At 36.7% G+C, this 26,188-nt stretch overlaps 1 protein-coding gene across 2 annotated transcripts in view; it reads left to right on the top strand.

Moving 5' to 3' along the window:
* Nucleotides 1-26,188, top strand: part of ARFIP1 (ARF interacting protein 1) — a gene marked incomplete at both ends in the record, with an annotated part of 80,825 nt that overhangs the window by 12,314 nt on the left and 42,323 nt on the right. The window contains 4 exons of one of the 2 annotated variants that reach the window (XM_079698590.1): nucleotides 4,717-4,825; nucleotides 10,524-10,619; nucleotides 11,960-12,072; nucleotides 23,292-23,513. In XM_079698590.1, coding sequence (XP_079554716.1) covers nucleotides 4,717-4,825; nucleotides 10,524-10,619; nucleotides 11,960-12,072; nucleotides 23,292-23,513 — 540 coding nt within the window. The remainder of the gene's footprint in view (nucleotides 1-4,716; nucleotides 4,826-10,523; nucleotides 10,620-11,959; nucleotides 12,073-23,291; nucleotides 23,514-26,188) is intronic. The other variant, XM_079698591.1, reaches the window with a different exon arrangement.

Below are 26,188 nucleotides of genomic sequence, written 5' to 3'. Positions count from 1 at the left end.
TAATATCTGTCCCCAACAACACAGCTCAGATTTCTGTCACCACAGTGTATTAACTGTAGTTGTATAAAGTACAAACTTCACTGCTAGCACTTAAGTTCAAAAATCACCATGTGAATGACGATGCATATCGTGATTATTGAGTAATCATGTCACTTTCAAAGTCTCTTGGTGATTGGTCACTGTATCTGTTATTCATTTCATACACAGACAGCAAATCCTGTGGTTCTGTTATCACCTTGTCTCCTGGTCATAAACCCATGTGGCATTTTACAGAAGTGGATAATCAAAAGGGAATGGGTGAACAAAGATAGAAGTGCAGCAAAGAAATGAAAAGTGATAACATAAATTCAAATCAAACCTAAACAGGGTGTGTTGGGGGGCTTCCCTGGTGGCGCAGTGGTTAAGAATCCACCTGCCAATGCAGGAGACGTGGGTTTGAGCCCTGGTCTGGGAAGATCCCACACGCCGTGGAACAGCTAAGCCCATGCGCCACAACTACTGAGCCTGTGCTCTAGAGCCAGTGAGCCACAACTACTGAAGCCCGTGCGCCTAGAGCCCATGCTCTGCGAGAAACCACCACAATGAGAAGCCCGCGCACCTCAACGAAAAGTAGCCCCTGCTCACTGCAACTAGAGAAAGCCCGCATGCAGCAACGAAGACCAAACTCAGTGCCCCCCCCAAAAAAAACCTAAATGGGGAACTTCCCTGGGGGCACAGTGGTTAAGAATCCACTTGCCAAAGCAGGGGACACGGGTTCAAGCCTTGGTCCAGGAAGATCCCACATGCTGAGGAGCAACTAAACCCGTGTGCTACAACTACTGAGCCTGTGCTCTAGAGCCCAGAAGCCACAACTACTGAGCCCACGTGCCACAATTACTGAAGCCCGTGCACCTAGAACCCATGCTCTGCAACAAGAGAAGTGACCGCAGTGAGAAACTCACGCTCGGCAACGAAGAGTAGCCCCCGTTCGCTGCAACTAGAGAAAGCCCGCGCACAGCAGCGAAGACCCAGCACAGCCAAAAATAAATAAATAAATGTATTAAAAAAAAAATACCCCAACAAAACCTAAATGGGACTTCCCTGGCTGGCGGTCCAGTGGTTAAGACTTCGAAATTCCACTGCAGGGGGCGTGGGTTTAATCCCTGGTAGGGGAACTAAGATCCATGTGCCCCGCAGTCTGGCGAAAAGAAAAATAAACCTAAACGGAGTTGTGGAAGAAATAACTGACCCACAGGCATGTTGACACTGCCACTGTTTGAGAGACTCTAGATTTGATCCAGAAGAACTTAGTGAAGGCTAACTTAACAACATAAGAAAGGAAAGAGTTTTTAAACGTTTTGACAAGAATTTTTGAAGGTCATGGAATAATCAGTTTTTCCCATTAACCACTTTGCACAGTTTCTACTTGCTTGGTCATTTTTATGATCTTGATCTTGCACTGTCATGCAGAGTGAAGACTGCCTGTACATAAAGTGCTTAGAACAATCCCTGGCACATAGTAAGTGCTCGAGAAATGTTTGCTATTGTAATTATTAGTGATAACGCTAATTAGTTGTAAAGATGATTGTAGTAGGGGAGAGGGGTGGCCAACTTAATAACTGAGTGCCTAAAAATACGTACCGGGTATCTCGCCCATATTTTCTCGTCTAATTGTTGTAGTACTCTGGGGTAATTTTGATCCTCTTTTTACAGCTGAGCTAACAGGAGCTAGAACGTTTTTAAGTACTTACCCAGGATCACATAGCCACTAAATATTGATAGGAAACTAGTATTCAAATGAGGCCATCTGAATTATCTTTCCAGGTCTTTCATGTTTCTAGTAATAGTTGATACTTGATGAGACTATCAAACTTTAAAAAGTGATTTTAGAGTCTTTGCTGTTGGTAAACATTTTTAAAGTTTGCCATACAAAATTCAAAAGGTGATTTCACGGGTAGCTCTAATTAGGGTGAAGAAAGCAAGAACCAATTTTTCAGCTTACTTGTATTTACTATTATGTTATTGTGCTTTTATTTTATGTTTATTAGTTTTTGTTTGTCCTCATAATGATTAGCAGTGAGATCCTTAAAATTTTTTTTAAATTATGTCATAGCTTTGCTTATTACAAATCATTGGAGTGGGTACTCTTTTTTTTTTTTTTTTACAGGCCAATTCAAATAAATGTCCCTGGTAAAACTAATGTTAATTAGTTTTCTCTTTTGGAGTAGACATATCATCTCCATTGGATTATCCAACAAAAAGTCTGCCTTTGATCTTTTTGGTCTTGCTAATGAAAAACTCTAGGTGTTAAGTGTACATTGGTTTTACCGCTTTTTTTAATGTTTTTATCAAATATTGGATATAAAAGAGTGTTGATACAATATGTATAAGATATAAAATACTATACACATAAAAGGCATACAGATTGGAAACGAAGAGGTAAAACTATCTCTATTTGCAGACAACATAACCTTGTATATAGAAAATCCTGAGGAATCCACACACACAAAAACCTTTTTAAAATAATAAGTTCAGCATAGTTGAAGGATAGAAGAGCAAAATGCAAAGCTCAATTTTATTTCTATCCTCTAGGAATAAATAATCCAAAAATAAATTTAAGAAAACAATTGCATTTACAGTAGCATCAAAAATAAGAAAATACTCAGGAATATGTGCAAAACTTGTACCCTAAAAACTATAGAACATTGAGGAAAGAAGTTAAAAAAGATCTAAATAAATGGAAGGACATCTCACGTTCATGGATCAGAAGACTTAATTTGTTAAGATTGGAGTCTCCCTAAATTGATCAGATTCAACACAGTCTCTCTCAAAATCCCAGCTGGCTTTTTTTTGTAGAAATTGACAAACTGATCATATGTAAATGGCTCACTCCCTCATTTTGTTCAGAATTCTGCCCACATCTTACCTCTTCAGAGAGACCTTCCCTGAATATCCCATCTGAAGCAGCACCCTTGGCCTGTCACTCTGTATCCCTCTTATCCTGCCTTAAAAAAATAAACAAACACACTTACAATTTATTACAGTTTACCCTTGAACAATGGGTTGGGTGCCCACCCTCCCCACAGTCAAATTTTTGTGTAACTTCCTTTGGCCCTCCTTATCCACGATTCGGCATCTGAGGAGTCAACCACCTCGGATCTTGTAGTACTGTAGTACAAGCATATTTATTGAAAAAAATGGGCATATAAGGGGATGCAGTTCAAACCTGTGTTTTTCAAGGATCAGCTGTACTTGCTACGGCACTTATTATTACCTGAGATGCATTTATTTACTGTTCATCTCCTCCTTCCCCTATACCTCACATGAGTCTGATGGGCAGAGACCATCTGTTTCCTACAGCACTCATCTGTAGTGTCTAGAGGAGTGGCTGTCATAACTTGGTGCTCATTAAATGTTGATTCAATAAATCCTTTATGTTCCAGAGCTCAAGCAGTACTTTCTCTTTTCCTATTCGATTTTCATGGACTTAGTCCCTATTGTGAATTCCTCTGATACTTATTGTCTTTACTTTGGCACCAAGTTCAACTTTTATATTAATGTTTGTGTATGTTGTCTCTCCGGTGAGGCAAGTACTGTACCTTATGTTATCTTTTTCTTTGCCCAGCAAGTCTAACATAGTAAGAAAAAGCAAATACTCATTAAATTTTAAAATAAGCCTATTGCTGTATCAACTTCTTAATCTATATGGTGTTGTCATAAGTCCTTTAGTTTATTCAACAAATTCATTTATTTTTTCATCCAACAAATATTTATTGAATATAATAATTTATTTATTTATTTATTACTAGCTACTTAATGATAACTGCTGTGAGAAAAATAAAACAGGGTAAGCAGAATAGGGAGTTCCAGTGTGAAGGCTGCAGGAGTTTCAAATGATAACTGTACATTGTATGTGGTGGAATAGAGTATTAAGAAAGTATTTCAAAGACGTTTATCTTTTAGTGCATCGCTAACTTGCCATTGTTGTGAAAAAACAGTAAGGTCCATTCATAGACTCTGATTATGAAAATTGGGTAATTCCTCATATCCAAGCCAGAGGACAGAAAGGACTTCTAATTGGAAATCTGTGTTTCGTGGCCTTTTCTCTTTTACTATAAGACTGAATGTCAAATATTATATTTATTACCATTAAAAGCTAAATTGCAGTTAGGTTGGCTAATATAATTTATATTATAGGTTGGTTTATTATAAATCTAAATAACAAGAAATTTTCTTTACCTCAACCTTTATCTCACCCTGACTGAAGTGAGAGAAGCCCTGTTAACCTAGCTAACCTGGAAATCAAAGGGAGGTTTAATTTTGCAAATGAATGATTTGTTTATACTGAACATTAGCCAGGCTCATCATGATTATATTAGACATCAGTGAGTTTTTTAATGTTAGACTTGACTTTTTAATCTTAATTCTACTCTTTAAAATGATTTTCCTGACGTATCAGTGGATTAGAAATTTGAAATTGAATTTTAATATCTGCCTGATGCTTAGCTCTAAAATGATGAAAGTATTTTGTATTTGATATACACTGTATCTCTTAATAGCAAATCTTGCTGAGTTTGCTGCTGATTATACATCATTACAGAACACTGTGACAGCATAAGGGAATACTACATAGTAGAGAGAAAAAATAGTTTAAGGTGGATTAAAAGGACATAGTTATGCTGAAATGTTATGTGAGATTTTTTACAAGATTTTCTCTTTTATTTAAATGTTGCTAAGGATTTGAAGCGTTCATTACCAGCTGGACTTGGTCTCTCAGAAACCCAAATCACATCTCATGGCTTTGAAAGTACCAAAGAGGGGGTTATTGAAGCAGGAGCATTTCAAGGTAAGGAACCCATTATTTTTAAAGATGGCTGGGGTGGAGCCTTTATTAATAAAGTATGAGGGTTGAGCCCTTTAATTCCATGATAAAACACTGATTATAAACATAATCCTTTTTCTCTTCAATTTAAATAATTTAAAAATTGTTTAGTAGTCATCTCTATATAAATAGATCAATGTGCATAATTGCACTGATTATTACTTAAGAATTGGTTTTAAAATACTGAAATAAAAACTCAAAAATTGTGTCAAGAATGCATATTTAAATTATTTTAGGGGTAACCACAAAATTTATAGGTCAATATTGATTTGTATAAATACATATTTCCTGTTTCATAGCAATTAGGAAAATGAAACTTTTATTTTTCTTACTATACATGCTCATACTATACTATACGTGTAAGAGGTCTCCAAGACCACCCTCAGATTCAGTAATTTCCTAAGAGGACTAACAGGACTCAGTCTATAGTCATACTCTAGGCTATGATTATTACAGGAAAAGTATACCGAGCACAGTTAGCAAAGGCAAAGAATGCCTGAGGCGAAGTCTAGGGAAACTGGGCATAAGCTTGCAAGGATCTTTTCCTGGTTCGGTCACGCAGGACATGCTTAATTCCCCCAGCAGAGCTGTGACAACAAATGTGAAATGTTGCTAACGAGGGAAGGTAATTAGAGCCTCAGTGCCCAGAGTTTTTACTGGAGATTGCTTGCTCACATAGGCACCGTCTGTGAGCACGTGCCCAGATTCCAGACTCCCAGAAGGAAAGCGTAAACCACATTGTTTGTATAAACAGTTTAGGCATAGTGAGCAAGTCTTACCATTTTGGGAATGGAGGGAATCACCCCAAAATTAAAGTTCTTAGATGCCAGCCAAGGGCCAATCTTCTGTAAGCTGGTCTTTTTTTTGTTTGTTTGCGGTACGCGGGCCTCTCACTGTTGTGGCCTCTCCCGTTGCGGAGCACAGGCTCCGGACGCGCAGGCTCAGCGGCCACGGCTCACAGGCCCAGCTGCTCTGCAGCATGTGGGATCTTCCCGGACCGGGGCACGAACCCATGTCCCCTGCATCGGCAGGCGGACTCTCAACTGCTATGCCACCAGGGAAGCCCTGTAAGCTGGTCTTTTTAAGGATAAGTAGTTAGACCTACTATGTTAGCTCTTTTCTGCACACATCCCATGTATATATGTCTATTTTTAATATAAAGAAAAATGCTTCCTTTTTTAATGCTCTTGCCTATAATAACATTTTTTAGGTATTCTTTCATTTTCACACAAGTGAAAGAAAGTAAAATCATGTGGAAATTTGGACGTGAAAATGGATCGTTTTCTCGACAGAGCTATAGTTAAAGTAGTAATAGTTGATGTTCAATGAAGAATTTTAATTTTAATATTGCATTATAATTTCACAAAATAAAAAAGATATCTCCATGCCTTTGTAATCCTTAGCCCTCTTGCAGATAATAGTATTCTATATTTTTATTATACTAATGGCCAATACTTTAGTCAGAAACAACTTATATTTTGGGACTTCCCTGGTTGTCCAGTGGTTAAGACTCTATGATCCCAATGCAGGGGGGCCTGGGTTTGATCCCTGGTCGGGGAACTAGATCCCACATGCTGCAACTAAAGATCCTGCATGCTGCAACTAAAGATCCCACACGCAGCAAAGAAGAGCCCATGTGCTGCAGCTAAGACCTGACACAGCCAAATAAATAAATAAAAACTTTTTTTAAACCTGTATTTTGAAATATATTCTTTGTTAAATGGATCCTGGAATAGGATAACCCAGTATAGTATCCTCTGCTCTAGGCTGTAAAATGAGTGGGCTACCTACTGACATTATTTTTTTTCATTTTTCATTCTTATGTTCAGAAAAATAAAGATATAGAAAGGGAGCATACGTGTCAGTATCTCCGTAGTCATTGCATAGTATTGTGGTGTTATTCTCTAGAGGATAACTTTGAATTTGAAAAGGTTGACTGATTGCCTAAAATTATGAGTGCTTAAAGATATAAGGCTTACTTTGCATAATGTGACATCATTTTTGCACCAGTCACCAATTTCCAAATTTAAATGTCAACATAGAATTAAAAAAAAACTTTTACAATTAAAATATTTTAAATATTTTCAGTGAAATTATTTAGCTGATATTTGGTTTTATTCTTTCTCCCTTAATCAGAATAGTATTATACAATAATCGAAGTCAGCTGGCCATTGTAACCTGCTGTGCATGAGCATGAAAATGCCAGTCACTTTCACTTGCTTATAGATCTATCCTAATCCTTCAAATTGGAATAAAAAAATGTTTCATGATAATGGCGGTAATTTATGTCTTTTTGAATTGACTTTGTAAAACACTTTTTAAAACAAACTGTGTTGTTTATATGAAAAAGATAATCATTCTGCCATACTCAGATTAGTTGAGCATTTATTGGAAAGTTGTAGTTGTTTTAAGTGCCCTTGTTTTTGTTTTGTTTTTTATAAATTTATTTATTTTATTTATTTATTTTTGTCTGCGTTGGGCCTTCGTTGCTGCGTGCGGGCTTTCTCTACTTGCAGCGAGCGGGGGCTACTCTTCATTACGGTGTGCAGGCTTCTCATTGTGGTGGCTTCTCTTGTTGCAGAGCACGGGCTCTAGGCACACGGGCTCAGTAGTTGTGGCTCGCAGGCTCTAGAGCACAGGCTCAGTAGTTGTGGCGCACGGGCTTAGTTGCTCCGCAGCATGTGGGATCTTCCCAGTGCAGGGCTCGAACCCGTGTCCCCTGCATTGGCAGGCGGATTCTTAACCACTGCGCCACCAGGGAAGCCTTAAGTGCCCTTATTTGAAGACATATATAGATAAATTGGAATGAACATGATTTTCTCATGTTTAGAATTTAAGAAATAGGTCTTATGAAAAAATATTAGGAGTTGGGGCTATGTTAGCTCTCTGGAGAAATGACTGAATGATAACTTTAAATGACTCTATTACCATTTACTTTTCCATCTCTAGAGCAAATTTAGAAGAAATGATACTTAAATTCAGCCTAACAACAAGAAATACTGAAATCTGCCCAGCAAATACATTGTAGAATTAATAATAGTAGAAATCATGAATAAATCAACTCATAAGGGTGAAGTATACTTGGTATCTGAGTTTTGTTTTAATGGGGTTTTGATCATTGCATACACATACATATTCCCAGATTTCTGCTGTTGAGAGAAAACAGAGCAAACTCCCCACATTTAGTCAACTAGCAGAAGCATAGAGTTTTAAGAATTATTTTTTGTTGGAATGATTTACTTATTTATTGTGAATGATTTTAGTAACTAATTTAGTCTCAATTAGTGGTTTAAAGGGTTGAAGATACAGAGAATAATTACCCTTGAGCAAACAGTTGAAGGTACACACTTACCTCAGCACCATGTCTTTTGCTACTTTAATTTGGAAAGTTCTGTATCATTTGTTACATATATTATAAATATCTCATGTTATGTCATGGGATTATCTCTTATGTAAGATTAATAAACAGTAATAACCAGAACAACAGAGCTCTGTTCCTGGGATCATCAAGAAATGGAACTACAGTAGTCATCTTTTATTTAACACTTCCTTATATAATAGAAACCCTTGTGCCTTGGATAGTAGAGATAGCCTTTGTTTAAAATGGGGATTGAACTGGATAACATTAAATGCCTTCCAACTCAGCAAGTAATTTATGGATTCGTGTTTTCTGTATTGAATTTAATAATGGAGACATTGTGGTGTGGATTTGGAACATCTGAGTCTCTAATAAGAAGCTGTTTTAACCTCTCTGCACCTCATTTCTCCTGTAGTTTAATGTCAGACTAGTTGATTTCCGTTGTCCCTTCCAGTTTTCTTGTTTTGTTTTTTTGTTTGTTTGTTTTGGCCGAGCGGCATGTGGGATCTTAGTTCCCTGACCAGAGATTGAACCCATGCCCTCTGCATTGGGAGCGCACAGTCTTAACCACTGGACCACCAAGGAAGTCCCCTTCCAGTTTTAAATTTTATGGCTCAACAGATTTTTTTTTTTAAAAACAGGTATCTCTCACTTTGAAAGGTAGCACCAACCTATTTAGATCTATTGCATGTTTGGATTTTAACATTAGATCCAGTCCAGATTAAGGTTTTCATATTATTAAACCTGGTGGCTGTTTCTGATCAGAACTTAGTATATCTGGGATATGAGAAAGTTGATGTTGATTCTTATTAGAAAATTTTAATTATAAATTTTGATACATTATGTGTTTTCTAGAGAACTGGGAAAGAGTGTAGTTGAAATAAAATTATCTTATAAACATTAAAATATACTCAGCTAAATGTGGAAGGATGTTAATAATTTTTTCAACTTCTTTTTAATTATCACTTCCCTAAAGATATATAGCCTTTAGAATTTAAAATAAAGAAATCAGTTGAAGCTAATTTTCTTTAATGCCAGACAGTTTTCTTAGTTTAATGTCGGCCATTAGCAACAATGTTGGGTAGTCAGTTTTTCTTACTTTATAGGTAACTAAGGCTCAGAGACTTTAAGTAATTTGCCAGGGTGTTACTGGCAAATTACTGATACTAAAATATTGATACTATGTGGTTAAATAGGGCCAGAATTTCAAGCCCAGAGTTAGAATTTAAAACTCAGTTGTGTTTCACTCAAAAATTGTGTTCTTTCCTCTGGTTCTCAAACTTAGTTGTGTTTGAGAATAGCCTAAGTAGCTTTTAAAAAACTACAGTTGCCTAATGTGCAGCATGGTGACTATAGTTAATAATAATGTATACTTGAAATCTGCTAAGAGAATAGATCTCAAGTTTTTTCACCACACACACAAAAGAGGTAACTATGTGAGGTGATGGATGTAAGCATTTCACAATGTATACATATATCAAAACATCACTTTGTACACCTTAAATATATACAATTTTTATTTACCTAATAAATAAATGAAAACCAAAAATCAATCGAATAAAAAAGCTAAACCTGTCAAAAAAGAAAAAAAAGCCCTACAGATACCTGTTTGACTGATAATCAGAAGATTTTATGGAGTGTCTCAGGTATGTTTTAAAAGCTTCAGAAGTAATGCTTATGATTAATCGGAATAGCACTCTATATTAGCACTTCTCAAGCTTAAAAAAAACCATGCAGATCACCTGAGGATCTTGTGAAAATGCAGATTCTGGTTCAATAGATCTGTGGCAGGGCCTGAGTTTTGCATTTCTGGTGAGCTCCCAGGTGACATAATTGATGGAGACCCCTTGCATACATACTATGAGCAGCAGTGACCTACACTATGTGATATTTGATATATGATATGAAAATTTTGGCTACAATTTCTGTGAAGGCTGTGATTCATTCACATTTCTATGAATTTTAATTTTAAATTTGATACAGTGTTACGTGCCTTTGGATTTCTACTTGAAAAGCTTTCCTCCCTATGTTAGAGTAGCAAGTGATAAAATATTTACTTAAGCTTTAAATCATTCAGCTGTGGGACTCTAATCACATTCTTTTAATTGATTTGGAAACTAAGAACTCAGTCTGGTAGCATCCATTTATTATTAGTCCATTTCTGCAAGAAAACAAGTATATTAATTCTAGCTTTTAATCCTAGTTTTTGAATATCTTAAAGAAAATGTCAGTACACCTATATTCAAAATGTAATTATGTGGAGGGAGAAAAGGATTTTCACAGTGAAATGTCTGCCCTTTTCAGGTTCCCCAGCACCACCACTGCCATCTGTTATGTCTCCTAGCAGGGTGGCAGCTAGTCGACTGGCTCAACAAGGAAGTGATTTAATTGTTCCTGCAGGTATTCACTGCACTGATTGGATAAAGCCCTTCTTGCTACTGCTGAAACTAAACTAATTCACTCGGTTTCTTATCACTTGCTTTATATTCTTAGGTGTGCGTTATTCTGGCTTTTTTGCTGGCTGCTTTTTTTTTTTTTTAACAATAAGGAAAATAATCTTTCTAGCCATAGCTTATCTTTCTGGCTTTTCAAAGTTTATTAGGCTCTATTTCAACCCCGAAATTTAATTTCCCTTACGATTAAACAACACTGTACAATTGACTCATTTTCGATCATCCTCTCTTTGCTCTGGAAAATGTTGGTTCACTTATTTGATCCTAAAATGCTCTGCACTTTAATATTGCTGGACCATAAAAACAGGGAAAAAATAAACTGTGTATTTCTTTTTACATGAAATGTTAATATTTTCTATTTTGTTTCTGTGAGAATTTTGTAAATTCTTAAATGTGTTTGATGTGTTTGATGCTCTCCTCTTTCTTAGATTGTGGTAAAGCTGTGGGAAAGGCTGGGCTGGCTAGAGGAGTGAGAAAAGAGATTTTTGCTGACTGTAACCTTTTACAGCCATTTTATAAATCATTTTCTCTTGTCTTCTTCTCATTGTTATTTTAAAATTATTATGAAGTTTCTATCCCAAGTCATGAGCATCATAAATGTTTATTAAATATTTTCTTCTACAAAAAATATTTTACTATTAGGAACTATATAGTTGTAGAGTTGTTTTTATGTCATAATTTCTTGATTGTTGGAGCAGTGCATTATCAGGGCTTTATACTGCCTGTATTAATTATGGCTTTTTTGGGAAGTGGTGGTGGGGTCTCTTGAGAAAAAACGAAGTACAGTGTAGGTCTTGTTATAACACAGCCTCTTATACTAGTGGTAAGATATTTTTAATGACTTTAAAATTATAGTGTTTTTAAATCCTCCAAAATTACAGTAACATTCTGTTGTTGCTCTCTTCTGTGTAGTATAGTGAAAGGAGATCACTGTGAAGAGTGCGTGGCCTTTCAGATTTTCACTGACAGTTTTTTTTAGAATCATTAGGTTATAAGATTAATTGTGGAAATTTTTTTTTCTTAAAGTAAACAGCAGTGTATTTAGAGAAGAAGGCCAGTTGCAGGATTTGCTTTTAAGAAGATGGACAAACCGCAGAAACATTTTTTTTTAAGTGTTAGGAAATTATCCTCAAAATGATTCCAGGAAATTCTAGTCCTTCACCTTGTGGGAACTTTTTTATTTCTTTAAATGCATAAGTAGTTTAATTTGAACAGCATCAGTGTTTTGTTTTCTTTCTACTTGTCTTTATCTGGTTTGCATTTTTATCTTTTGTTCTGATCTTATAGGTGGCCAGAGAACACAGACAAAAAGTGGACCAGTTATTCTAGCAGATGAAACTAAAAATCCTGCAATGGAAAAGTTAGAACTTGTTAGAAAATGGAGTCTAAATACCTACAAGGTTTGTAATTTTTTTTTTTAATGTTTCTACCCTATCTGGCTCTAAGAATTTTCATTTGTATGTTATTCAAATTATTATTTTGCAATTATATGAATATATAGGAGAGAATAATGCTATTTAAACATAAATATACAATTAGAAAATGAAGTATTTTGTCTTACTGATCTTGGCATAAATGTATTTTAAAAAGTCAGTAGCAAGAGTTTAAAAAAAAGCTACTAAAGTTCTTACTAATTGACAGATAACATATAGTTGAAGAAGAAATACAGTGCCTGGGAGGGAGCACATCTAGCTGTATACAGAGCTGCTCTAGATATGTTTGTCACAATCTGCAGCTTTTTGATGCTTTATAGCAGCTGAATGTCAAAAGAGGTATACTAGTTTTCCAAAGTTTGGAATTCTCTGATTTATTGTAATAACTAAGCACTAACTGTACACACAGCAAATGAGTTGGATTTCAAAAGTTTATTGTTGTTAGTTGTATTGTTTCAGAGTAATTGTTGGTTATTTTTTTTATGTTCTCGTAAAACAAATAAGCAAATTATTTAATCTATACTATATTTGATGTATTACAAATAGATAAGCCCCAAATCCAGTTAGTACCTTCAAATCTTAACAGGGATAAGATGGTAGAATTCATAGAATAGTTAAGTGGGTGAAAGCCCTAGCAGTTCAAGTTAGAACATTAGCCTTAACACTGGCTGTATTTGTGAATTGGTAGTGGGCCTAGTGGTTTGTAAGTCAGGAATTGTCTGTATTTTTATACGGAGTCTCTTATGTGTCTTCTAAAGAGTAATACAAAAGCAAATTTATTCTTTCAGTTAGTATTTTTAAAGTATGATCTGCAGTTTTCTACAAAAGTACAGGTATTCTTAAGGTGGTAAAAGTGCCCTGAAACTGCTACACGAAGCTTTCCAAAAAAATATTTAGTTCATGTCAGTGTAGAACTGAGAAATGCCAGTGGTAGCCATCAAAAAGTCATCAGTGGATGCCTGCGAAACTGTTCCCACTCAGGACATTCTATTTACTCATTGCCCCTTTTGTTCTCAAGGACATGGATTCTCTCGTTCCATGTATTGTTTTTCCCTTTGTATTCCCTCATAGCACAACAGTTCACCCAAATATTCAAATGTCTACTTCATCTTCTTGCTGATTCCACATATCTAGTTAATTATTAAATGGATTCTGCCTCTTTAATATTCTTTGACTTTATCCCCTTGTCTCCATCTCACCCTTCACAGCCATATGATTACTCTCTCACATTACTGTAGTAGCTTCTTGACAAATTCTCTTAGCCTACATATTCTGCTCTGCCTGACATGGTTCATTCTTGCTTAAAATCCTTCACTCGATCCCCATTGTCTTTAGAACAGCATGAATCTGACCCCATCTACCTTTCCAACTTCATCTCCTGCTGCTCTTCTCTTCACCCAGGGATCCAGTGATCCATACCAGGTTATCCAGATATTTCTTAAACAAGCTGTGCTTTCTCACACCTCTACTGCTTTGTTCACGGGGCTGTATTTGCCTACTGCAAATACTTCATGCTCCCTTTCATTCCACTGGTTTATCTTTCATACCAGACTGAGCTTCATTCATTTATTTATTAAATTCTGTTCAGCTGTTCCTTTGTTCATTTATTCCTGAAATTTGACTCTAACCATTGACATTCTCTATCCACACATTTGGAGCCTAAAGAATACAGGCCTTATTTCTGAACTAAATCCTAGTAATTTTACAGATTACCAAATTAAATTTTTCTCATTTTAGCCTTCCTCTCTTATGTCATTTAATTTGTGTTTTCCTTGTTCTTTATCTTTTTTTCCCTGTATGTGTGTGTTTATCATGTATTCCTTTTCTTCTGTCTTTTACCTCTTCAATAATCTGAGTTGAATCATTAAGATTCCAGTTATCTCTACATTAACATACCACATTCAGACTTTCTGTTAATAAAAATGACCAGTCTTCGTAATGTGTACACATGGCATAGTACTATGTGAAAGAGTTATTCTCTTCAGAGTGATCACTTTATTTTTAGCTGAAAATTTTTTTCATCAGAAAAGTTTGGATATCTCAGTCTAAGTCAAATAGAGAAAGTCCTAGCTTACATGATTTTATGAAGTTTGTAGCCCAGTGTGTCTGGGCTGACATATGACACTCTATTCTTGTGGCTTTTTGACCTTTTTGATCCAAATTGTGAGCTGATATAGGACTTTCGTTGTCATTTGGATAATCCTTCAAGTATTGATTCTGATTTGGGTGAATTAGGACTTTGCTTGTTATCCATCACTCTTGAGGACCTTGATTCTGGCTATGGCTTTGATCCTTTCTTTCTTGGACTTCAGTTCCTACATGATTTCTAACTTTAATTTCTTCTGTTTCTGTTCTCTAGCAAACACTTTAAGGCTTTTCCTAAAAGAGAATATTAGCACCTCCTTTATTGGTTGTTAATTTTGGCTCCAAGGGCAGTCTGGTGATTAAAACCAGATATGTAATAGGAGTGATTTTAAGTTTAGGCCTTGGACCTAACTTCTTAAATATTATTATTATTATTATTATTAATTTATTTACTCATTTATAGCTGTGTTGGGTCTTCATGGCTGCACACAGGCTTTTTCTAGTTCTAGCAAGCAGGGGCTGCACTTCGTGAGCATGCACAGGCTTCTCATTGCGGTGGCTTCTCTTGTTGTGGAGCCACAGGCTCTAGGTGCACGGGCATCAGTAGTTGTGGCATGCGGGCTTCAGCAGTTGTGGTTCGCGGGCTCTAGAGCTCAGGCTCAGTAGTTGTGGCGCATGGACTTAGTTGCTCTGCAGCATGTGGGATCTTCCTGGACCAGGGCTCGAACCCATGTCCCCTGCATTGGCAGGCAGATTCTTAACGACTACACCACCAGGGGAGTCCCTTAAATATTATTTTAATCTACCTGATTTTATTCGCACAGTTTGAATACAAAATTTATTTTCTTATTTATTCACATCTGCAGGAACAGTTGTGAATAATGAACTCTGGTTTATCATTTTTGTTTGTTTTGTATTTTCCTAGTGTAGAATAGGGTACTTTTAGAAGTCCATCTTATTTTTTTAAGAATAATCTCAGTTTCAGCATTCAGACCTCTTTGGCATCTTTTCCAAACATTAAATGTTTTTTTTTAAATGTTTTAAGAATGTGCCACCATTATTCACACCTTTATCAAGTTAATATTTGTTGTCTTAAAGCCAGTATCTTTAAGACTTTCATTCCCGTTTTTCTTATCATATTACCTTATTTATTTACTTCTTGAGCTGTCTCCCCTGTTCAATTTCTCGTATTTCCTTTTATGCTCCCTTTTTCCCTATCCTTCACTCTTAATAACTCTTTTAATGTAATATCTATCAGTTGCTGCCATGAAATTATTCTTTTCCTTGTACTTAAATTGTTTTATTCCTTTTTTTTTTTTTTGCATGTACAAAAGCTCCTGGTGCTATTTAAATACTAGTAGTACCCAGTGACTATCTTGTAAATTCATGACCTATGTGGTGGTGATTTACGGTACTTTATACACTGCTCATCATTATATTATCTTCCCCCAAGTAGGAGCTCTATGTAGAGCAATAATTTACTTTTGCTTCTTCCTGCCCCTTTAATTTTGTTCCATTTGTCCTATTATTTTCAAAATGAATTCTTTTTTTTCCCTGTTTTTTTAACATCTTTATTGGAGTGTAATTGCTTTACAATGGTGTGTTAGTTTCTGCTGTATAACAAATGAATCGGCTATACATGTACATATATCCCCATATCCCCTCCTTCTTGTGTCTCCCTCCCGCCCCTCTAGGTGGTCACAAAGCACCGAGCTCTTCTCCCTGTGCTCTGCGGCTGCTTCCCACTAGCTATCTGTCTTACATTTGGTAGTGTATATATGTCAGTGCCGCTCTCTCACTTCTTCCCAGCTTATGCTTACCCCTCCCCATGTCCTCAAGTCCGTTTTCTACGTCTGCGTCTTTATTCCTGTCCTGCCCCTAGGTTCTTCAGAACCATTTTTTTTTTTAGATTCCATATATATGTGTTAGCATACAGTATTTGTTTTTCTCTTTCTGACTTACTTCACTCTGTATGACAGTCTCTAGATCCATCCACGTCTCAACAAATGACTCAATTTTGTTCCTTTTTATGGCTGAGTAATATGCCATTGTATATATATACCACATCTTCTTTATCCGTTCATCAGTCGATGGGCATTTAGGTTGCTTCCATGACCTGGCTATTGTAAATAGTGCTGCAATGAACATTGGGGTGCATGTGTCTTTTTGAATTATGGTTTTCTGTGGGTATATGCCCAGTAGTGGGATTGCTGGATCATATGGTAATTCTATTTTTAGTTTTTTAAGGAACCTCCATACTGTTCTCCATAGTGGCTGTATCAATTTACATTCCCACCAGCAGTGCAAGAGGGTTCCCTTTTCTCCGCACCCTCTCCAGCATTTGTTCTTTGTAGATTTTCTGATGATACCCATTCTAACTGGTGTGAGGTGATACGTCACTGTAGTTGTGATTTGCATTTCTCTAATAATTAGTGATGTTGAGCAGCTTTTCATGTGCTACTTGGCCATCTGTATGTCTTCTTTGGAGAAATGTCTGTTTAGGTCTTCTGCCCACTTTTGGATTGGGTTGTTTGTTTCTTTAATATTGAGCTGCATGAACTGTTTATATATTTTGGAGATTAATCATTTGTCCATTGATTCGTTTGCAAATATTTTCTCCCATTCTGAGAGCTGTCTTTTCGTCTTGTATATGGTTTCCTTTGCTGTGCAAAAGCTTTGAAGTTTCATTAGGTCCCATTTGTTTATTTTTGTTTTTATTTCCATTACTCTAGGAGGTGGATCAAAAAAGATCTTGCTGTGAATTATGTCAAAGAGTGTTCTTCCTATGTTTTCCTCTAAGAGTTTTATAGTGTCTGGTCTTACATTTAGGTCTCAAATCCATTTTGAGTTTATTTTTGTATATGGTCTTAGGGAGTGTTCTAATTTCATTCTTTTACATGTAGCTGTCCAGTTTTCCCAGCACCACTCATTGAAGAGACTGTGTTTTCTCCATTGCATATCTTTGCCTCCTTTGTCATAGATTAGTTGACCATAGGTGCGTGGGTTTATCTCTGGGTTTTCTATCTTGTTCCATTGATCTATATTTCTGTTTTTGTGCCAGTACCATATTGTCTTGATTACTGTAGCTTTGTAGTATAGTCTGACGTCAGGGAGTCTGATTCCTCCAGCTCCGTTTTTTTCCCTCAAGACTGCTTTGCTATTTGGGGTCTTTTGTATCTCCATACAAATTTTAATATGATTTGTTCTAGTTCTGTAAAAAATGCCATTGGTAATTTGATAGGGATTGCATAGAATCTATAGATTGCTTTGGATAGTATAGTCATTTTCACAATATTGATTCTTCGAATCCAAGAACATGGTATATCTCTCCATCTGTTTGTATCATCTTTAATTTCTTTCATCAGTGTCATAGTTTTCTGCATACAGGTCTTTTGTCTCCCTAGGTAGGTTTATTCCTAGGTATTTTATTCTTTTTGTTGCGGTGCCAAATGGGAGTGTTTCCATAATTTCTCTTTCAGATTTTTCATCATTAGTGTGTAGGAATGTAAGAGATTTCTGTGCATTAATTTTGTATACTGCTACTTTAGCAAATTCATTGATTAGCTCTAGTAGTTTTCTGGTGGCATTTTTAGGGTTCTCTATGTATAGTGTCATGTCATCTGCAAACAGTGACAGTTTTACTTCTTCTTTTCCCATTTAGATTCCTTTTATTTCTTTTTCTTCTCTGCTTGCCATGGCTACGACTTCCAAAACTATGTTTAATAATAGTGGCAAGGGTGGACATCCTTGTCTTGTTCCTGATCTTAGAGGAAATGCTTTCGGTTTTTCACCATTGAGAATGATGTTTCCTGTGGGTTTGTCGTATATGGCCTTTATTATGTTGAGGTAGTTTCCCTCTATACCCACTTTCTGAAGAGTTTTTATCATAAATACGTGCTGAATTTTGTCAACAGCTTTTTCTGCCTCTATGGAGATGATCATATGGTTTTTATTCTTCAGTTTGTTAATATGGTGTATCACATTGATTGATTTGCATATATTGAAGAAGCCTTGCATCCCTGGGATAAATCTCACTTGATCATGGTGTACGATCTTTTTAATGTGTTGTTGGATTCTGTTTGCTAGTATTTTGTTGAGGATTTTTGCACCTACATTCGTGAGTGATACAGGTCTGTAATTTTCTTATATTTTTGTATCTTTGTCTGATTTTGTTGTCAGGGTGATGGTGGCCTCATAGAATGAGTTTGAGAGTGTTCCTCTGTCTGCTATATTTTGGAAGAGTTTGAAAGGATGGGTGTTAGCTCTTCTCCAAATGTTTGATAGATTTCACCTGTGATGCCATATGGTCCTGGACTTTTGTTTGTTGGAAGATTTTTCATCACAGTTTCAATTTCATTACTTGTGATTGGTCTGTTCATATTTTCTATTTCTTCCTGGTTCAGTCTTGGAAGGTTATACCTTTCTAAGAATTTGTCCATTTCTTACAGGTTGTCCATTTTATTGGCATAGAGTTGCTTGTAGTAGTCTCTTAGGATGATTTGTATTTCTACAGTGTCTGTTGTAACTTTTCCTTTTTTATTTCTAATTCTATTTATTTGAGTCCTCTCCCTCTTTTTCTTGATGAGTCTGGATAATGGTTTATCAATTTTGTTTATCTTCTCAAAGAACCAGCTTTTAGTTTTATTCATCTTTGCTATTGTTTTCTTTGTTTCTATTTCATTTATTTCTGCTCTGATCTTTATGATTTCTTCTGCTAACTTTGGGTTTTGTTTGTTCTTCTTTCTCTAGTTCCTTTAAGTGTAAGGTTAATTGTTTATTTGAGATTTTTTTTGTTTCTTGAGGTAGGCTTGTATTGGTATAAATTTCCCTCTTAGAACTGGTTTTGCTGCATCCCATAGTTTTTGGGTCGTCGTCTTTTCATCATCATTTGTCTCTAGGTATTTTTTGATTTCCTCTTTGATTTCTTCAGTGATCTCTTGGTTATTTAGTAATGTATTGTTTAGTCTCCATGTGTTTGTGTTTTTACATTTTTTTTCGTTGTGATTGATGTCTAATCTCATAGCCTTGTGGTCAGAAAAGATGCTTGATATGATTTCAATTTTTTAAAATTTACTGAGCCTTGGTTTTTGACCCAAAATGTGATCTATCCTGGAGAATGTTCCATGTGCACTTGAGAAGAAAGTGTAATCTGCTGTTTTTGGATGGAATGTCCTATAAATATCAATTAAATCTGTCTGGTCTATTGTGTCATTTAAAGCTTCTGTTTCTTTATTTATTTTCATTTTGGATGATCTGTCCATTGGTGTAAGTGAGGTGTTAAAGTCCCCCACTATTATTGTGTTACTGTCTATTTCCTCTTTTATACCTGTTAGCAGTTGCCTTATGTATTGAGGTGCTCCTATGTTGGGTACATATATATTTATAATTGTTATATCTTCTTCTTGGATTGATCCCTTGATCATTATGTAGTGTCCTTCCTTTTCTCTTGTAACATTCTTTATTTTAAAGTCTATTTTATCTGATATGAATATAGCTACTCCAGCTTTCTTTTGATTTCCATTTGCATGGAATATCTTTTTCCATCCCCTCACTTTCAGTCTGTATGTGTCCCTAGGTCTAAAGTGGGTCTCTTGTAGACAGCATACATATGGGTCTTGTTTTTGTATCCATTCAGCGAGCCTGTGTCTTTTGGTTGGAGCATTTAATCCATTCATGTTTAAGGTAATTATCAATATGTATGTTCCTATGACCATTTTCTTAATTGTTTTGGATTTGTTTTTGTAGGTCCTTTTCTTCTCTTGCATTTCCCACTTAGAGAAGTTCCTTTAGCATTTGTTGTAGAGCTGGTTTGGTGGTGCTGAATTCTCTTAGCTTTTGCTTGTCTGTAAACTTATGATTTCTCCATTGAATCTGAATGAGATCCTTGCTGGGTAGAGTAATCTTGGTTGTAGGTTCTTCTCTTTCATCACTTTAAGTATATCATGCCACTCTCTTCTGGCTTGTGGAGTTTCTGCTGAGAAATCAGCTGTTAACCTTATGGGAATTCCCTTGCATGTTATTTGTTGTTTTTCTCTTTCTGCTTTGAATAATTTTTCTTTGTCTTTAATTTTTGCCAATTTGGTTACTATGTGTCTCGGCATGTTTCTCCTTGGGTTTATCCTGTATGGGACTCGCTGCTCTTCCTGGACTTGGGTGGCTATTTCCTTTCCCATATTAAGGAAGTTTTCGACTATAATCTCTTCAAATATTTTCTCTGGTCCTTTCTCTCTCTCTTCTCCTTCTGGGACCCCTATAATGCGAATGTTGTTGCATTTAATGTTGTCCCATTGGTCTCTTAGGCTGTCTTCATTTCTTTTCATTCTTTTTTCTTTAGTCTGTTCCGCAGCAGTGAATTCCACCATTCTGTCTTCCAGGCCACTTATCCGTTCTTCTGCCTCAGTTATTCTGCTATTGATTCCTTCTAGTGTAGTTTTCATTTCAGTTATTGTATTGTTCATCTCTGTTTGTTTGTTCTTTAATTCTTCTAGGTCTTTGTTAAACATTTCTTGCATTTTCTCGATCTTTGCCTCCATTCTTTTTCCGAGGTCCTGGATCATCTTCACTATCATTACTCTGAATTCTTTTTCTGGAAGGTTGCCTATCTCCACTTCATTTAGTTGTTTTTCTGGGGTTTTATCTTGTTCCTTCATCTGATACATAACCCTCTGCCTTTTCATCTTGTCTATCTTTCTGTGAATGTGGTTTTTGTTCCACAGGCTGCAGGATTTTAGTTCTTCTTGCTTCTGCTGTCTGCTCTCTGGTGTATGAGGCTATCTAAGAGGCTTGATGGGAGGGACTGGTGGTGGGTAGAGCTGACTGTTTGTCTGGTGGAAAGAGCTCAGTAACACTTTAATCCAGTTGACTGTTGATGGGTGGGGCTGGGTTCCCTCCCTGTTGGTTGTTTGGCCTGAGGCAACCCAACACTGGAGCCTACCTGGGCTCTTTGGTGGGGCTAATGACAGACTCTGGGAGGTCTCACGCCAAGGAGTACTTCCCAGAGCTTCTGCTGCCAGTGTCCTTGTCCTCCTCGTGAAACAGAGCCACCCCCCGCCTCTGCAGGAGATCCTCCAACACTAGCAGGTAGGTCTGGTTCAGTCTCCCCCGGGGTCACTGCTCCTTCCCCTGGGTCCCGATGTGCACACTACTTTGTGTGTGCCCTCCAAGAGTGGAGTCTCTGTTTCCCCCAGTCCTGTCGAAGTCCTGCAATAAATTCCCACTAGCCTTCAAAGTCTGATTCTGTAGGAATTCCTCCTCCCGTTGCCAGACCCGTAGGTTGGGAAGCCTGGGGTGGGGCTCAGAACCTTCACTCCAGTTGGTGGACTTCTGTGGTATAAGTGTTCGCCAGTCTGTGAGTCACCCACCCACCAGTTATGGGATTTGATTTTACTGTGATTGTGCCCCTCCTACCATCTCATTGTGACTTCTCCTTTGTCTTTGGGTGTGGGGTATCTTTTCTGGTGAGTTCCAGTGTCTTCCTGTCGATGGTTGTCCAGCAGCTAGTTGTGATTCTGGTGTTCTCACAAGAGGGGGTGAGAGCACGTCCTTCTACTCTGCCATCTTGGTTCCTCCTCTGTCTGCTTTTTAAAAAAAGGACTGCTTTATAAAAAATGTTTATTCATAAAAATCCTTAGTTGATGATAAGAGAGAATGTCAGGGAATTCATTTCATTTTTAAAATAGAAAAATGTGAGTAGCTAAATATAAATTTATGTGTATTGAGAAGGAAAAGTCTCAAGATATTCGTTCTTAGAAAGGAAATGCTCAGGATATTATGTATAGCATAGCATGGGCTCATGTGCACTTTAAGAATATTATATATGTGATTATATAGGTTTAAAGGAGAGTCTAGACTACCCATCAAACTATTAATAGTTTTCTACTATTTAGTCAAATTAAAGGACGGAAGAGGAATTTCATTTTTATTTCATTCATTATTTTAACTTTTACAACAAATACTAATTCTGTGACCAAAACTTTGAAAGACATGATAAAAGAACAAATTTGCAAATTTTAAAAATTGCAAAACTTATTTACTGCTTTTTAGAATATTTTTGTTAGATTTAAATGATAAGGATTATATTAATGCCCTACATTGTTACTCTGAAAATGTATTGTTGAGTAGTGAATTTGCTTGTAATTTTTTATTTCTACCAAAAATTGCTAGAAAACGTATTTTCATGTGCTCTAAAGTTAGGTACTTTAAAAAATTGTAAATTCCTGTATCATTATTTCTGGGACAGAGATAGAATAACATAGAGTAGAATAACATAATTTAATTTTATCTGGGCAAAAGTAGAAGAATTCAGGAATCTGTAATCTCTACCTCTTTCTCTTTCTCTGTTTCTCCCCTCTTCCCTCCCTCCCCACCTCCTCTTTCTTCTTTCTCCTTCCCTTCTTCCCCTCATTCTTCCTACTCACACACATATACACAGCTATTTAAGGGGAAAATCAAAGGAAAAAAAGCATTTGAAACCAATAGCATTTTGGTATTCTTATTATTCCTATATTAATAGTCGGGTATTGTTCTTAAATCAATGCCAGGTGTCTCAGTTGTTTTCAGTAATCTACCAAAGTGCACAAAGCGTGAAATATGATTATGTGAGAGAGCTCATCTGGCAGTATATACACTAGCTAGATACGTCTTAAAACTTCCTCTAATAAGTAATAGTTAATAAACATGTCTGATAAATTTACTTTCTGGGGCTTCCCTGGTGGCGCAGTGGTTGAGTCCCGCCTGCTGATGCAGGGGACATGGGTTTGTGCCGCAGTCTGGGAGGATCCCACGTGCCGCAGAGCGGCTGGGCCCATGGGCCGTGGCCGCTGGGCCTGTGCGTCTGGAGCCTGTGCTCCGCAACGGGAGGGGCCGTGACAGTGAGAGGCCCGCATACCACAAAAAAAAAAAAAAAAAAAAAAATTTACTTTCTGAGTCCTGATGAACCTCTAAGCGGGCTGACAATTTTCAGTTTGTTAGGCTAGCTTGTTTGAAGCCAAAAATGGTGTATGCCATGTGCTCCAGCATTTGCACTTTGGATTGCTGTATTACTGTTCTTTTCTTCTGTTCTTTCTTTTCTTCCTAAACAAAGTATATCTTTCCACTTGTAGTGCACTCGACAAATTATCTCTGAGAAGCTGGGCCGTGGATCAAGAACTGTGGACCTTGAACTTGAAGCTCAGATTGATATATTAAGAGATAACAAGAAAAAATATGAAAATATTCTAAAACTGGCTCAGACATTGTCAACCCAGCTTTTCCAGATGGTGCATACCCAAAGGCAACTCGGAGATGCATTTGCTGACCTGAGTTTGAAGTCACTCGAACTCCATGTAAGATCATTTGCGATAACTGTTGGGGGGTGGGGGGGTTGACAATGGCAATAGGGGGTCAGTTGTCACAGTTCCGATTTGCTGAAGTCTTCATGAAACTGTAATCGTGTGGTGTTCTTGAAGATATGTCATATAACGTTCAAGAAGGCCCAACTGACGTCTATCACCATAGCGGTCCCGTTGTACCCTAAAGAAGATGTCATCTGGAGGTTTCAGGGGAAGGGAACTTGGTAGAGGAAAGGAAAAAGAGTACTCAGCCTGCTTGAGCCTAGAAAGAATCATAGCTATGTATATAGCTGGGCGTGGGTAGAAAGTAAATTCAGGCACCTATTGAAAATCTCCTGCATAGTCTCTGAATGTCCTGAGCAAAGAGTAGCTTGCTTGACTGGATTTGTGATACACTTTTACTGAAATCATTAGTGTAAAATTATGCATTTTAGAATGAAATTATTTTTCTGTATATATCTATATAAGTATTCAGCAAAGCATTATTAACAACTTCTAACGATATCTTAAGTGACTCCTTTTATGTCTTTTTTTTTTTCCTCACGTGGAGCAAAAAGGTACAGAAATTCCTTGCCTACAGACTTCTAACTTGCACAGTTAGATAATTTAGAGCATTAAATCATTTGATAATATCTTGTATCTTGGACAAAGAAAGTTTGGCTACAGATGACAATGTTGAGAAAAACATTGAGATTCAATTCTAACTGAGTCATTAGACAGTCAAAAAGAAGAATGAAACTAATATTTAGGAAGTCGAGTTATCATAACAGCTGCAATTATTGAGTATCCACAATTTCAATATAATGGGCCAGGTGCTTTATAACCATTATATCATGCAATTTATCTAACACTGCAAGAAATGTTATCCCCTATTTATAGATGAGGAAGTTGAGGCCAAGAGAGGTTATGTAGTCTTTATAAACTCACAAAACGAATAAAAGATAGAATTGGAATTTATATCCAGGCCTTTTTGTTTCTCCACGATCTCTTTTTTTTTTTTAAATAAGAATCAATAGCATTTAAAAAAAATATTTATTTTTTGGCTGCGTCGGGTCTTAGTTGCAGCACACAGCGCACAGGTTCTTTGTTGAGGTGTGCAGGCTCCAGGGCAAGTGGGCTCAGTAGTTGTGGCACATGGGCTCTCCAGTTGTGGCACGCAGGCCCAGTTGCCCCGTGGCATGTGGGATCTTAGTTCCCCAACCAGGGATTGAGCCAGTGTCCTCTGCATTGCAAGACAGATTCTTAACCACTGGATCACAAGGGAAGTCCCTTTCCATGATCTCTTGCTGTCTCTTTAAGTGGAATCTTTAGATGGTCTGTGACCCAGAGAAAAATCCCCACAGTGTGGAGAGAGGTAGCCAGAGTATAGGGTCTGGGGAAGTGTTGCAGTAATGTTATCACTGATGCTATATTCAGTAGAACCTATTAATTATAATAGTTAACAGAGACTGGGGACTTACTATACACCAGATACAGTGGTTTATATGTGTATTAGCTCATCTAATGCTCAGTCTTAGCTAGTAGTACTTTTATTATCTTTCTTTTACAGATGTGAAGTCCTTTTTTTTTTTAAAACAGAACTGAGAGGGTAATCCTCAGTATTCAAGTCCATTGGACCCAGTTTGAATTTTTGAGTTTTTTATTTGAGCATTTTAAACTCTTTGTAAGGATTGGTATTTCATGACTTTATTCTTTCTTGGAGGTCTTCCAATGAGAAAATTTACTTATGCTTTTAATAGAATAAAACTTGTTATCTTGCAACTACCATACGGGTCCATTGGAAATCAGACACGATATGGGATCTTAATGATCCTATTTTCCTATATCTTAAAACATTTTGCTGTTTCACCATCTTAGGAATTATTTCATTATTACTCATCAGTTTTTTCCTACCATGTTAAAGGTGACTAAGACAATAAGAAAACTAAAGAATGACAGCATTGCCTAGAAGAATGATACAATAGTGAGATAAATACTTTTTGTTTGTTTGCATTGCCAAAAAGAAATCTGGAGAAACTATTTATGTAGTTGTTGTTTTTTTTAATGTTCATGCAACACAATTAAGAATTTTGGAATTTTTCATTTTTGCACATAATGGAAAGAGACTACAATACCAGCTGAATACGTTTCACAATTATTACACAAATCAGAAGATGACTGCAAAGAGATAGCACTATTGACTCTTAACAGTGATGGCAAAATTGATCATATCAGTGAAATTGCGGGCTATAAGTGTTCCAATGATGATATCCTAAGTGAATTTTCTTAAAGAGTCATTGAATAATAATGTATTTTTAAGGACAGAAGGAAATACGGTATTGTATTAGTCAAGATTCTCCGGAGAAACAGAATCAACAGGATACATAGCTATATAGAGATTTATTTTAAGAAATTGGTTCACATGATTGGCAAGGCTGCTACATCCAAAATCTGCAGGGTAGGCTGGCAGGCTGGAGACCCAGGAAAAGAGTAGCAGTACAAGTCCAAAGGCAGTCTGCTAGTAGAATTCTTTCTTGTCCAGGGTAGGTCAGTCGTTGTTCTATTAAGGTCTCCAATTGATTGCATGACACCCCCTCATGTTATGGAGGGCAGTCTGCTTTACTGACAGTACACCAATTAAAACATGTCTCATTCAGAAACACCCTCACAGAAACATCAGAATAATGTTT

The sequence above is a fragment of the Hyperoodon ampullatus genome, assembly GCF_949752795.1.
Source record: "Hyperoodon ampullatus genome assembly, chromosome: 1".
In the NCBI taxonomy this organism is placed as follows: Eukaryota; Metazoa; Chordata; class Mammalia; order Artiodactyla; family Ziphiidae; genus Hyperoodon; species Hyperoodon ampullatus.
Note: the sequence above shows the minus strand (reverse complement) of the source record. Positions and strands in the feature narration are given on the sequence as shown.